At 37.0% G+C, this 13,988-nt stretch overlaps 1 protein-coding gene across 1 annotated transcript; it reads right to left on the bottom strand.

Moving 5' to 3' along the window:
• Positions 1-6,331: 6,331 nt before the first annotated feature.
• LOC143607674 (rhodanese-like domain-containing protein 7) lies at positions 6,332-9,387 on the bottom strand. The gene is made up of 5 exons (XM_077083040.1): positions 9,039-9,387; positions 8,710-8,961; positions 8,534-8,632; positions 8,173-8,445; positions 6,332-6,837 (listed from the first exon to the last, which is right to left on the bottom strand). The coding sequence occupies exons 1-5, from the start codon at positions 9,363-9,365 to the stop codon at positions 6,460-6,462; spliced, it is 1,329 nt and encodes a 442-aa protein (XP_076939155.1). The 5' UTR covers positions 9,366-9,387; the 3' UTR covers positions 6,332-6,459.
• Between the last annotated feature and the right edge of the window lie 4,601 nt (positions 9,388-13,988).

Here is a 13,988-nt window from a genome sequence, read left to right as displayed (position 1 = left end):
TAGTTAACATGATGTTCAAGGACTAGTTTGGCAAGACTATGGAGGTATACATAGATGATATGGTGGTAAAGTCGAAGAAAGCAGAAAATCACCTCAGGGACCTTGAGGAAGCATTCAATATCCTTGACCATTATAACATGAAACTGAATCCATCCAAATGCCACTTTGGTGTTAAGGCTGGAAAGTTTCTGGGATATATGGTAACAAAGTGAGGAATTGAAGCAAGCCCGGAGCAGATCGAAGCCATTATCAATCTCAAGTCTCCTACAAATGCCAAAGATGTCCAGAGACTCATCGGAAGAATAGCGGCTTTGAATAGATTTATTTCAAGATCCTCCGAGAAGTGCAAAGACTTCTATGATATCCTTAGAAAGAACAAGAAATTTGAGTGGACTGAAAAGCATGAAGCTGCGCTTACAGCCCTAAAGGATTACTTATCCTCAGCTCCAGCTCTAATGAAGCCTGTGGATGGAGAATCCTTGTATTTATATCTTGTTGTCTTAGGAAATGCAGTGAGTGCCGTCTTAGTAAAGGATCACGAAGGTGAACAACATCATGTCTACTATGTAAGTAAAAGTCTTCTAGGTGCGGAGTCCAGGTATTCTCATTTAGATAAATTAATTCTTGCACTTATTATGACCTCTACTAAACTGAGGCATTATTTTGAAACTCATCCTATTATTTTGAGAACTAACTATTCTGTAAAGAATGTTCTTAGAAAACCAGAGTTGTCAGGTAGAATGGCTAAGTGGGTTGTAAAATTAAGTGCATATGATATCTAATACGAGCCAAGAACAGCAATCAAGTCTCAAGCACTAGCGGACTTTGTGGCTGATTTCACCAATGATCTACAAAAAGAAGCTGACTTGGAAGTCCAAACACTGGAAAAGACCAAGGACCCTTGGATACTCTTCACAGATGGAGCATCCAACGTGAGAGGAACAGGATTAGGGATCCTACTGAAATCACCACAGGGGGACATATTACCCCAATCCATAGCTTGTGAGTTCCATGCAACAAACAATGAAGCAGAGTAGGAGGATCTAATCGCAGGTTTGCAATTAGCCAAAAGCATGAGGATCAGGTATCTTCAAGTTTATGTAGATTCTTTATTGATAACTAACCACTTTAATGGCCCGTATGCCGTTAAAGGTGAGAAACTAATGAAATATTTAGATGTTGTGAAGGAGTTATCGAAATCCTTCGAAATATTTAGTATTACACAGGTACCAAGGGAAGAAAACGCTAGGGCAGACGCCTTAGCAAACTTAGCCTCATCTCTGAAGATTCCTGAGGATTTGAAAATCCCAATAATCCACATCGTCTCGCCAGCAATAGGAGAATATGAAGTTGGAGAGATAACAAATGACAAAGAAATCATGCTCCGGGATCCTTTCTCTTCAAATAACAAAGGATCATGGATCCATCCTATCAAGAACTATATTCAAACTGGAGAAATTTCAACCACAGAAAATCACAAGTCCTTCAAACTCAAGGTATCCCAATATATCTTGTTAAATGATATGGTATATAGAAATCTCTTGCAGATCCACATTTGAGATGCATTGAGGATCCTGAGGTCCAAGAAGTACTCAAGGATTTTCACGAAAGAGATTGTGGCAATCACACAGGTGGAAGAGCGTTATTTTCCAAGATACTCAGAACTGGATACTTCTGGCCAACAATGAAGAAGGATGCAGTAGAGTATTCAAGGAAATGTGATGCTTGCCAAAGACACGCGAACATCCTTCACCAGCCGGCGGAGCCTCTGTATCCTATATCCTCTTCATGGCCCTTCATGAAATGGGGTATGGATATTGTGAGCAAGCTACCAAAAACACCCGGTGAAAAGGTCTTTATGCTTGCTATGACTGACTACTTCTCCAAATGGATTGAGGCAGAAGCATTTGTACAAGTCCGAGAAAGGGAAGTAATATCTTTTATTAAATGAAATATTATAACTAGATTTGGTATTCCCGTTGAAATTGTTTGTGACAATGGTTCCCAGTTTATCGGGAGTAGAACCACTAACTTTTGTGACAGTTGGGGCATCAAAATGATTACTTCCACTCTGGTTCATCCTCAAGCCAATGGTCAAGCAGAGTCTAGCAACAAGATCATCATCAACAATCTAAGAAGAAGCTAGGATCGAAGAAGGGAAAATGGGCTGAAGAACTTCCTTATGTTCTTTGGGCAGACAGGACTACACCCAAAAATGCAACAGGCCAGACACCCTTCTCTTTGGTGTTTGGATCAGAAGCAGTAATTCCCACGGAAATGGTGGTTCCTACGGCAAGAACGAGCATCCGTGATCCTGAAGCCAACGAATAAATCCTTCTTGAAGACTTGGATACTGTAGAAGAACTCAGAGACCTTGCCAAGATCAGGATGGCAGCCTATCAGTAGAGGGTAGCTGGGGCATACAACAAAAATATCAGAATCAGAAGATTTCAAGAAGGAGATCTAGTGTTAAGGAAAGCCTTCCAAAACACAACAAATCCGGCTGATGGGAAGCTAGCTCCCAAATGGGAAGGACCTTATCAAATTGAGTCGGAAGCAGGAAAGGGGGCATATCATTTGCTCACAATGGAAGGCAACAGGTTACCTAGAGGATGGAATGCCATCCACCTCAAGAAATATTTTTTCTGATCAGGATCCAATATCCTAAGAGGATATATTATCCAATAAAGGATCTAGGATCCTTAAATCGGTAACATCTTTCTGATCAATTATTCCATTTGAATTGTTGTTAATTTAAGGATAATATATTCTTAAGATTTTATTTTTTCCAAGTTTTTAATTAACAATGCAGATTTCGAAAAGAGGTTTAATGTCCAAGAGGTTGGCCACCTCTCCTTTACATTCGAGGTAATATCCTATTTCTCTTGGCCTAGCCCACGATTGGATATGACCCCCGATGGTCATATCCCCTACGGTTTAAAGGTTTTCACCTTTCTCACGATTGCCAGTTGCGCACGCTATCCGACGTATAGTTCGGGGCAGCGGGACCAGTACACGCTTAGTGGCTGACAATTTCGTTGTCTCCGGCTATATGGAGGATCCTACGATTTATGGTAGACGTACCATACCACCGGTTTATAACGTTTTCACGTTATCTCACGTTTGGGCTAAATCCCGGTTCGGGCGAGTCCCCAGTTAACATCCGTATCTTTGGGCCAGTCCCCAGTTTGGGCTTGTCCCCAGTTTATTGGGCTTGTCCCAGTTTATTTTATGGGCTTGTCCCCAGTTGCACGGGCTTGTCCTCAGATTACACGGGCTTGTCCCCAGTTGAACGGGCTTGTCCCCAGAATATTTGTTAGGCTTGTCCCCAGTTTAATGGGTTTGATCCCAGTTAATATGAATTATTTGCAGCGGATCTTCTAAGTTTTTCCTGAAGATCAAGAAACTAAAGATCCCGGGTCCTAAAGCTACTCTTGTAAGGAACATTAAGAGTTCAATACTTCTAGTAACTTAGGTCTATCTAGACCTTCTGGTATGATCTTTATTGATTAACTTATGTATGGTATTTGTTGCAATAAATTTGGATATTCCAGTTGGAGAGGCTATTCGCTTAACGTTGTTTGATTACTAAAATCTTTAGCTATTTTCGGGATACTTTATCCTAAAATTTACTCTTTGTGGGAATTTTCTTATATAAATTTTATCAACTGATTAAGATATTTTAGCGTAATATTTATCATTTAAGGATACCTTATACTGAATTATTTTCTTACGGATCTTCTATCCTAAAAAATCTTTTACTCAAAATTATTTGTCAAACTATTAACAATGCTAAACTTATATTTAACAAGTTTTTGAAAATAAATAACAGGTAGATAGTCAAAATATTTATATATTAATTAAAATAAGCCCCAAGGACTTATCCAAAATTCTTAACCCGGACTTCACCATACGAAAAAATGGACCATCCATCTGGGTTAAGTAATAGTTACTAATAGTTCATAAGTGCAGGGAAATTAAAAACAGGGGCAACAAAGGCTTCATCCCCACAAACAGAGGATCCTTCCACCTTTGTCACCCCTGCCAATTGTCTTAAGGATCATGGATCCTTTATCCTAAATACTATTGTTTATTACAGACCATTGAAATTGTTCATAAAAATACCGTAAAAGCAAAATAAAACGGGCTTGGGCCTTGTCTTTTGTATCCTTCATCGCCCGTTCATTCGATTGTTTCTGCCTCCAACGGTGCCTTGTTCCCACCTTCAACCTCATCCAGACCCTTCACACCGCTTGTTCCTCCTTCGCCCGCTTCAACCATTACAGCTTCAGTCACATCCTCGCCTCCGTCCAAGTCGATCAAGGCTTGCTTCCATTCTTTGATTTCCCATGAAGACTTATCAAAAGATGGATCATTGGCTTCGGTAACCAATTTGATTCTGGCCTCGAGGACCGACTTGGCTGCCCATACCTTCGCCTCTTTGGTAGCCCGGTTGATTTCGCCCTGCATCTGGACGGCCAGGGCAGCAGCATGTGCCTCTATCTCTCTTTTCTCTTTGGTCATCTTCAAGAGGGTCTTCTCCTTAGCAGCAGCCGTTGATTTCAGCGCAACGAGGGTATTTTCATGCTCTGCGACAGTCTTCTCATAGTGGTGTCGGGCAGAATCGATGGCCTGTGAATGAAAGCGGAATAAGTTTAGGAAGATGCTTGGGATAATAGAAACTGACAAAGATAAAGGATCCTTACAGTAGAAAGCATGTCCAGAATCTGCTTTTCAGCATCAAAGGGATTCTCTATATCTGAACTCTTCTTTCTCTTGGACCCAGACTTTGTTCGAATCGTGATCGGGCGAGGCTCGGACGCAGGGGTTGATTTCGGGGTCTTTTTCTTGGTAACCATGCAATCGATATCCTTGAGGGAGAACTTGGAAGCAGATTTTCCTGATTTCGGAGCACCTGTAAACAGCAATTGACAGATAAGTTTTCAACTCTTAACACTTTCTTATACTTAGAATTATTATTCTTACTTGACATGATGGATTCTGAGTTTGATCTTTGAAAAGCTTCAACTTGAAAAGTCCCGATTGCAGGATCTAGTGACAAAAACCTCTTCACTCTGTCTTCAACTGCCGGAAGATCAGCCAGCAAATCGAAATTTTCGACTACACAAGTAATAAAAGTTATTAGCGGAAGAATAGAGTATCCTATCTAGGTTACCTAAGGATCCTGGATCCTACCCACTTTTTGGGAAGATTGGTTCCACCCGGAATAGATTCTCGTCTTACGAAGAAGAATTGGTTTTTCCAGAAGGTATTATTAAGGGTAACTTTGAAAATGGGATTTTCTGGGTGAGGTTTCGATTTAAAGATAAAGCGTTTGGAACCGTGGGTAACAAGATTGTACAGATATGCTAATTCTGCTAGGCCGAACTCGACTCCCTCCTCTACGGTTATCCTTTCTATGGTATGAAGGACTCTCCACAACATTGGCGCGGCCTGGATATAAAAAATTCCCGCCAAATTGAAGAACCTTTGAGTAAAATTAGGGAAATGATACTTATAACCTATGAGAAACGGTTGGGCCGGAAAGCAAACCCAGTTTTTTGAAATGCTGTCGCTACGGGCTGCGGAATCGAAGGGTCGGAAAACTGTATCATCATGATGACCTTTACTCACAAAATATCCTTCAATCACCTTCTTCCGAAATCTGTAAATTCACAGATTCGGATATCGATAAAATCCGATAAGTTTTAACCGAAGTAAGACTATCTTGATTAAGGGCTTTTTCCCTCGTAATCACATATTTGTGTTCACCAATATTACGCTTACACACTTGTCGTTATCGCGTTAGCACCTTACCTCACATAACAGATTTGGATACTTGATCCTTAGCAGATTTTTGTCCAAAACAGGAGTCCCGGCAATGCTAGGGTTAGAAATTTAGCAGGCACCGTTCAAAAAAAGAAAAAAAGTATTTGAAGTTGATAAATACAAATTAAAATGCCCGATTCCAACACAAGATAGGATAATTAGAAACTAGAACAAAAGAAAGGGATTGCTTAAACTACCCGTTGCAATTACAACGGCTCCTGGAAACCTGCCTAATTCTTGCTACATCTTCCCGCTACTGTTTAATTTGAATGGGTCAATGTGTTTAATTTGAATGGGTCATAGACATTGACCCGTTTCTGTTTTCTTGAATATACCTCAAGAGTGTCCTCGTATCATGTACAGTCCAGAAGACTTTCGGGTTTTGGATATGCTAGATGTCACAGACAACTTTTAAAAGGGTTTTTTGACTTTCTGCATGGCTCTATTTATATTCGTGCATTAATATATATATAGCTAATACTTTCACTACAAACATGCAACAGAAGAAAACAGTCTCAAAATCATGACATACCAAATCAAAATACATCTATCACAAAAACATGACATACCACATTCGATTACAGTTACAGCATTCATGGTGCAGTTGACTAAAGTTGACCTTAGTCAACGTCACATGGACCTTGGCATTTGAGCACCATCTGTGTCGTTAGCATCCTTCGCTTTCACAGGCCTATGACCTTTGTCGGGCCCACCAATCACACCCCATTCTTCAAACTGCCTTTGTCTTGCTCTAGCCCTCTCTTTCTCTTCCTCAGATTTTGAAGCATAACAGTAGGGACACGTAACCCCGTATTCCCACTCTGGCGATTCCATGTCAGCATCACTCACAGGTTTCTTGCAACCATAGCATAGTTTGAAGTTTCCAGGCACCAACCCGTGCTTGACCGAGACCCGCTTGTCAAACACAAAACACTCACCCTCCCAGAGCGACTCAGTTTTGGGAACTTCCTCCAGATATTTTAGTATCCCGCCTTGTAAATGGTAAACCTAAAAAAATAAATTACTAATATTTCCAAAAAAGATGATATCAACATGTAAATACATGGACAAATACTTCAGTAACAGGTCAAAACGAGCTGCATCGGTTCGGGTTGGGTTGGATTGACCCAACCATATTTGTCCAAAATTTATATATATATTTATATAGAAACGAGATATCGTGAATAGTGCCCATACAGATGAAATGCTGATATTTAGCAAGCTAGTTTTTTTCAATGTTAAATGTTGATACTTGGCAAGCTAGTTTTTTTCAATGTTTCAAAATCACCCCTTATTTATCAGTTAATTTTATTTTTATCTAAATTTTCTTCGATACTTTTTTGTCCTAAAAATCTAAATACACAGCTACATTTATTATTTTTCTAAATTTTATTGGAACCAAAGTTGTATTCAAAATAAAGTATTTTTTGGTATCGTAAACTAGAAATTATCTTTTTTACCGACCAAACAACACTCTAGTACCAGTATTCATTTTTATGTTTTTCGATTCCAATATTTTTCGATATTCTTCCACTACTTGTACTGGACCAGTGTTGTACCGCCAGTGTTTTTTCACTCATTTTCGATTTCGGTATTCTGATACTGTACCAATCTCAAACCACGCCGCAGCGCACGGCCAAACCCCATTAGTTATTAAACATATCATTAAATTAACAGTGTTTGCGGTGCGCACATATAATGTATATATGTGTGAACCCTTGGGTGGGCAAAAGTAAAATTGCACTAATTTTGACGTTATTTTACTAATCACGTGAAAATAACTTTAAAAGTGGCGGAAGGTTAATCAGGCATCATGTGGTGGCGTTGATAGCCGAAAGACAAGGGCACATGCACCAATCAGCCGGTGTCCCGATGATTGAGTGTTATGTGTCTTATGTCCAAGGCTTGATTCAAAACTACTATCGAGCCGGGGGTCTCACCGGAAGCAGCCTCTCTATCCCTATGGGATAGAGGTAAGGCTGTCTACATCTTACCCTCCTCAGACCCTACCATAGCATTGCTATTGGTGGGATATACTGAGTACGATGATGATGATGATGATGATGATTAAATTAACAGTGTTATAAATCTGATTACAAAATCCTATTATTTCCAATTAAGTGCAGGCCTGGTTGATCTGTGTCAATGATAAATGATTTATAATCAGCAGTAATCTAATCTTTGTGATAAAATCATCTTTAAAAGGTTCTGTAACTTAATTATACAATTTCTGACGGTTTTAGCTCTTTCCTTTTAAGCTATTATATTCTTTTTGACCGATTGACCTGTCATATACAAGAAAAAAAAACCTAGATCAATCCATTTGAAGGAAGCTACACTTACCTCTTTAAAGCCTTTGCTGAGGAGAAAACTTGAAGCTTTTTCACACCGAATGCCACCTGTACAATACATTGCAACACGAGGTGGAGCTTTCTGTCCCTCATTCCCAGATTCCTCGGCTGAATCTCTGGTATCCACTTGGGTATCTGATGGCGAAAGATGGAATTCATCATCCACCCATGATGGGAATTCCCTGAACGCGGTGGTTCGTGGATCAACCGCTCCTTTAAATTTGCCGATACGGGTTTCATAGTCGTTGCGCACGTCAATTACAACCTAACAGCACATCCAAAAAAGAGAAGTTTGTTTCAATTCATCATGATAGAATAAGCTTGGAAACAGAAAATAACCAACTCATGATTACTGTATCTGGATCATTGATCAGTGAATTCCACTCATCTGGAGTGACATACTTCCCGACTCTCTCATTAGGTGATACAGATGGCATTCCAAGGGAAACGATCTGCAGCAAACGTTTTAAAGGAAACATGACAAATGTGGACAGAAGTCATCCAAAGTATTTATTGTACGAGTACCTACCTCCTTTTTAAGCTTGACTCTGACGTGGTCCCACCTGAAGGGTGCGTCTTCACCTGCAGCGAGTGGAGAAGTGGTTGTGTGTCCATGGTGAATAGCTTCTTCTTCAGGGGTTACAGGTGATTCTATTTGGCGGAGACCCTTTAAGCGATCATCAGACTGAATAAAGTCAAGAACCTGTTCAACTGATTTCCGGATGCCGCATATGCTGCCGTTGATTCCCTCTGGTGCGAGAATGATACCGCCTGAAATGTACTGAAAAGTATAAGTTTGGTAAGGGGTATTACTGACCCTTAGATATAAAGGATGATAATAATAATAATACTACTTACGAGGCTCTCGCACAGGTGTTTCAAGGGTTTACGAAGATCGGCATGGTCAGGAAAATCAGCAAACTTGTAAAACGACACCACCACAAGTTGAGGCTCCTCGTCATCTCTGGAATCTTCGATTCGCGAAACAGAAACCGATGATAAACTACTTTTACATGTGGTGATATGAGCAAGAAGTTGATTAGTTGTGGTGGCTCGGGTTGAGGATGAAGATGAAGAAGAATTATCGGGATTCAGGTTCATGACGGCCTTAGGGTTTGATGATAACATCCTGACAACAGGACTTGTTCTGTGACTGTGAGAGAAGAAGAAGCTAAGGGATTGCATTGGAACATCTAAACTAATCAGGGGCTCCTCTGTAATTTTATCTTATAAACATAATTTACATTGATGCTTCAATGTTCGACTCTTTCTTTCTTCCGCCCGAATGTAGATACATGTGCACAAAACGGTTTCAAACCCCAAACACGTACGGTTTGCTCAATAAAAGACAAAACCAGTTTATAGTCCGTTTGAAACCGCTTTCTTTCCTGGTCTCGATTCGGGTTTTGGTGATTTTTATCGGTATACGTTCGGTTAATCATAGAGAATTACAAAACAACTCCAAATTTACGGTTTCAAGCGGCTCCAAAATGGTTTCTGCATAATTTGTTTCAAACCGGTTCGATTTTGATTTGATTTTCTGGTCGGTTCGGTTAAATGGTTCTTTTGCCCACCTCTAAGGCTGAGCTTCTAAATTTGTATTTTTTTCCTAACATATAGATTACGAAATATAACTATCCCTCTTTTTTTTATGAGTGGGTTTTTATAACATAAAGAAAAGTTTCGGATGTTGTGAGTGGAAAAGAGAATAAATGTTACCGTTCATCTATATATTTAAAAAGTTACAATTTAACCATATTAAGTTTTAGTGTTTTTAGGAAGTGATTGTGAGAGAGTGAGAATATTTAGTATTATTTACTTGAAAAAAAAAGTGAAAACCTAGTAAATTTTAGTATAATGTTATGCATGAAAACAGAGTTTTTTACTAAAATAGGGTTATAGTGAAAAGTATTTATCAAAATATGAAGTTTGAAAAGTATTTACCAAAATAAGTATTTTTGTTTAAATCAACATTTCTTCCTCCTAATCTTATTGGGTCAAGATAATTTCTATTATTTTTTATTTAATGCAAGTAAGATAATAAATAATGAACTAAAAAATAAGCAAAGTTTACATATTTGTTTTACGTTCCGTTTTTTTTTCCAAAATACTTCAAAAAAATGTTTTTGAAAACTGTTCTTATTTAGTTTTACAAAACCGATTCAAAACAAAAGTTTTACATTACTCCTTGTAAACTTTTGTTTCTTTTATTTTTGCTTTATTATTGTTTTACAAGTTTTTTATATTAAGGGTATTTAATATTTGAATTGGGTTTAATATCGATATGGTATCTATATGGTTAAGCCATAATCGGTTTAATTTGTCATCGATACTAGTACATTACCAACACTTGTGGTATAAAAAGATATTTCAAAAACAACTTCGTTTCATCAAAAATTTTGATGCCTAGTAAAGAAATTAATTAAACATAAATGTAAAAGTTATAAAAACGAACATGGGTACCTATTCCAAGAAAATCAATGGCAGTACTAATGTTGATTGGTAAGAACATTTGGTTTTCAACAACAATTATGCCGGAACGTTACGTAAAGAAAACATTTTTTTAATTCTTTCGCACTATAACCATTTTAATATATTATGACGAAATGTTACGAAGAAAAAAATTACAATTTGATTATTTCTATGTTAAAGCACAATTCAAATTGTAATTCTTTTTAGCTATACGACTATAAGTACGTGGGGATTTTTTTCTGGAAAATGATTGAATTATTTAAAGGAAAATGATAAAAGAATATAATAAAAGCAAGTTTTATTATTTTTTACTTTACCTTTCTATCATTTTTCTTGAATTAAAAAATTCAATAGAAATTATTTTTACCCAAGATTAGGAGTGAGAAAAGTAAGTTTATCCAAAAAACATATTTTGATAAATAGTTTTCAAATCACCATATTGGTAAATACTTTTCTTCATGGCCCCATTTTAGTAAAAAAAAACTCCATAAAAACATGAGAAGAGGTGTGAATACTTTTAAAGCATTAACGGTCCATTCCATGTCCATGTCCCTATAACTAAACTAATTAATATCTCATTTTCTAAAAATATCTCACACGTCTCATTTCTTATATGGGTCAGGCTAAATGTACCCCTCCTGGTTTGTCATACTCCCCCCTCCCCCTTGGAAAAATCAACACTCATATTATCCATTGAAATCATATAATTACCAAATTAACACAAAAAATAAGGATTTCATATTATTTTTTCTACAAGTTGCGTTTTTTTTATGATTTCGAGTTTAGGGTTGGGGGGGGGGGTTAGGGTTTAGGGTTTTGGGTTTTGGGTTCGGGTTTAGGGTTCGGGTTTAGGGTTTAGGTTTTCGGGTTTAGGGTTCGAGTTTAGGGTTTAGGTTTTCGGGTTTCGGGCTTAGGGTTTAGGGTTTTAGGTTTTTGAGTTTCGGGTTTATTTTGTAAATGATAAAGAGGTAAATAAGGATATTATAAATATATATACTATTAAAATAAAAAAAAGGTATTATAAATATTTACAATATTAATACTAAAAAATAAATTAATAGTAATACTTGATAGTTTTTAATTTGATATATGTAGTATAGATTATTAAGTGAAAAAAATGTTGTAGGGACTAATAGGTATATAAATAATGTTAAGAGGTAATAGTAATTTATCTAATAAGTTAAAAGGGTGTGTATTTAGTAAAAATGATGTATGGGGGTACGTTTAGCAGCACCCTTCTTATATCTAACCCTATTTACTTAAACAATACATTATTATTGTGTTTTTAATCATTTTTTCTCTTTTTCCACCCACAAAAAATATTAAGAGAAAATAAATTTGAAGTGAATAGTGACACATCAAATATGGGGATGTGTTTCTTTTCCCTTAAAAATATGGGGTTAATGTTTGGAAATGGGGATAAATGAGATCCATCCCCTAACATTATGTGACACATAAGGGAAATTTGTAAATTATATAGTGGGGTTGTGAGTGGTTGTGAATGTAAATTGTAGGGTAGAGATAGAAAATGTAGTGATTTTTTGTAAATTTGTTGAAACTTTGTTTGCCCCTATTAATATTTTGATATTTGTTGAATTGGTTGTGAGTAGAGGAGAGAGAAAACTCTAATGATAAAGTTATATAAAGATATTATTTAATTGAATATGAGAGAAAAATATAGTGTTTTTTAATATAATTATAGAGATAGGGATGAGAGACGAGCTTGGAATGGTATCAGTTTTTAAGGTCTTTCGTTAAAACACAAAGATGAGTTGGAAATGAAGGATGGGTTGGGATTGCTTTTAAAAATTTTGTAATAAAGAATTTCTAATAAACAAAAATGTCGTGCCACTTGCCCTTCGTTTAAACCACCTACTTTGAACTCCTACTACATATTTTAGGTGCAGTTTTTTTTTAAGAGGTAAAATGTTGTAGTTTGCGAATCACCTTTGCAAACCTCCACAGAAGAAGAGGTGAACCAAATGTCTATAGTTTGTAATAAAGAGCCTTCTTGATTTTAACTTCTGCAGATTTAGTCTGTAATAAGAGGGCCTTTTGTTTTAAACTTAAAATAGTTTTTCAACATTGAAATTAAACCTAGGTCTTTTCAATATGTTCTCAAATGCTATATACATTGATTTCAACTTTAAAATACACGAAAACTTAATGACTAATTTCAATCTCGTCACGATAAATTAGCAAATAAAAAATTCGAAGGCTGTTTATTTCACTTACAGTCAATGTCTAAGTTCGAAAGAGATGGTAGGCGGTGGCAGAGAGCAGCGGGGACGAGAGGTAATGAAACAGGGTACATTAGGTTTATTTCTCGAGTGTTAGATTTCGATCAGTGGAGTAGGGCATGTGGAGGGGCGACGACTGGTGGAGGATAGAGGCAAGGTGGCTAGGGGTTGAGAGTTAGTGAATGAGAACGACTGCTTATGAGGTTAGAAAGAGGTAAAAAGAGGTTGGGCCAGATCTGCACCAAAAGGAGCCCGCGAGGATGTTTTTTAATGAAACATTTGCAAGAAGCAAACACTCTACAGAAGCTCATGTCAGCGCATGGTCAGCACGCCACATACAGAAGAGCTCCTGAAGAGCTTTTTCAGAAACAAACACCACCTTTGTGTTTTATTAGGTTCTATCCTCATGTAAAGACTATCCGGATTTGGTAAGACTCATACCCGCGAATTCGGGTTAAATGCATGAGAATCCTCCATTTAGAAATCAAGCAATCTAGTGGCTCTAGAGAATGTAGAGAGCTACCTGAGAGTGACATGTAAGATTTAATGGTAGACAATTATATAGATAGTTAGATGTAAATAAATATTTCACACGTCTACAAGAAGCAAGCGTTCTTACAACAATTAGTCAACTACTATCCTCATTGTATAGGCCCTAATACATATTAAAGAAATGGTGATGGTGTACTGTTTAAAAAATAGGAAAAAACACGATGTCTATAGCAATTAATTTCAATAAGATGTATATGTTGATGAGTAAATTACCCAAAATATTTTAAGTAATATGAGAGAAACTAAATAAATATTGACCAAGTATTATCGTTAATATTACGTTTTCATTGAGATTAAAAGTTTATTTATTTAGCAACCCATTAAATATATTAATTGGTTTTCTAACTTCACCTTTATAGTTCTTTAATTTTATAATTACGTTATGATAAAATTCACGGCCCTTTCAATTTGGCTCAATCTGAAACATCTTGCAACTCTTAAACCAGCCTAATAAAAGATATTTAACTATGCTTAACACAACCACATTTTTAGTTTTATACACATCTATTAATTTATTAGTTTTAGTCTCATCTTTATGCGCATG

Source organism: Bidens hawaiensis, unplaced genomic scaffold (genome assembly GCF_021521415.1).
Source record: "Bidens hawaiensis isolate Kalapana, Puna unplaced genomic scaffold, B.hawaiensis_p1.1 tig00084887_1, whole genome shotgun sequence".
NCBI lineage: Eukaryota > Viridiplantae > Streptophyta > Magnoliopsida > Asterales > Asteraceae > Bidens > Bidens hawaiensis.
Note: the sequence above shows the minus strand (reverse complement) of the source record. Positions and strands in the feature narration are given on the sequence as shown.

What these genes read in the sequence shown, in the direction of transcription:
- LOC143607674 (XM_077083040.1), bottom strand. Translation starts at nt 9,365, where the DNA reads ATGCAATCCCTTAGCTTCTTCTTCTCTCACAGTCACAGAACAAGTCCT. An exon ending in AACACCTGTGCGAGAGCCTC is followed by an intron (nt 8,962 to 9,038) that starts GTAAGTAGTATT and finishes TATACTTTTCAG; the next exon opens with TACATTTCAGGCGGTATCAT. An exon ending in TCAGCAAAGGCTTTAAAGAG is followed by an intron (nt 6,838 to 8,172) that starts GTAAGTGTAGCT and finishes TTATTTTTTTAG; the next exon opens with GTTTACCATTTACAAGGCGG.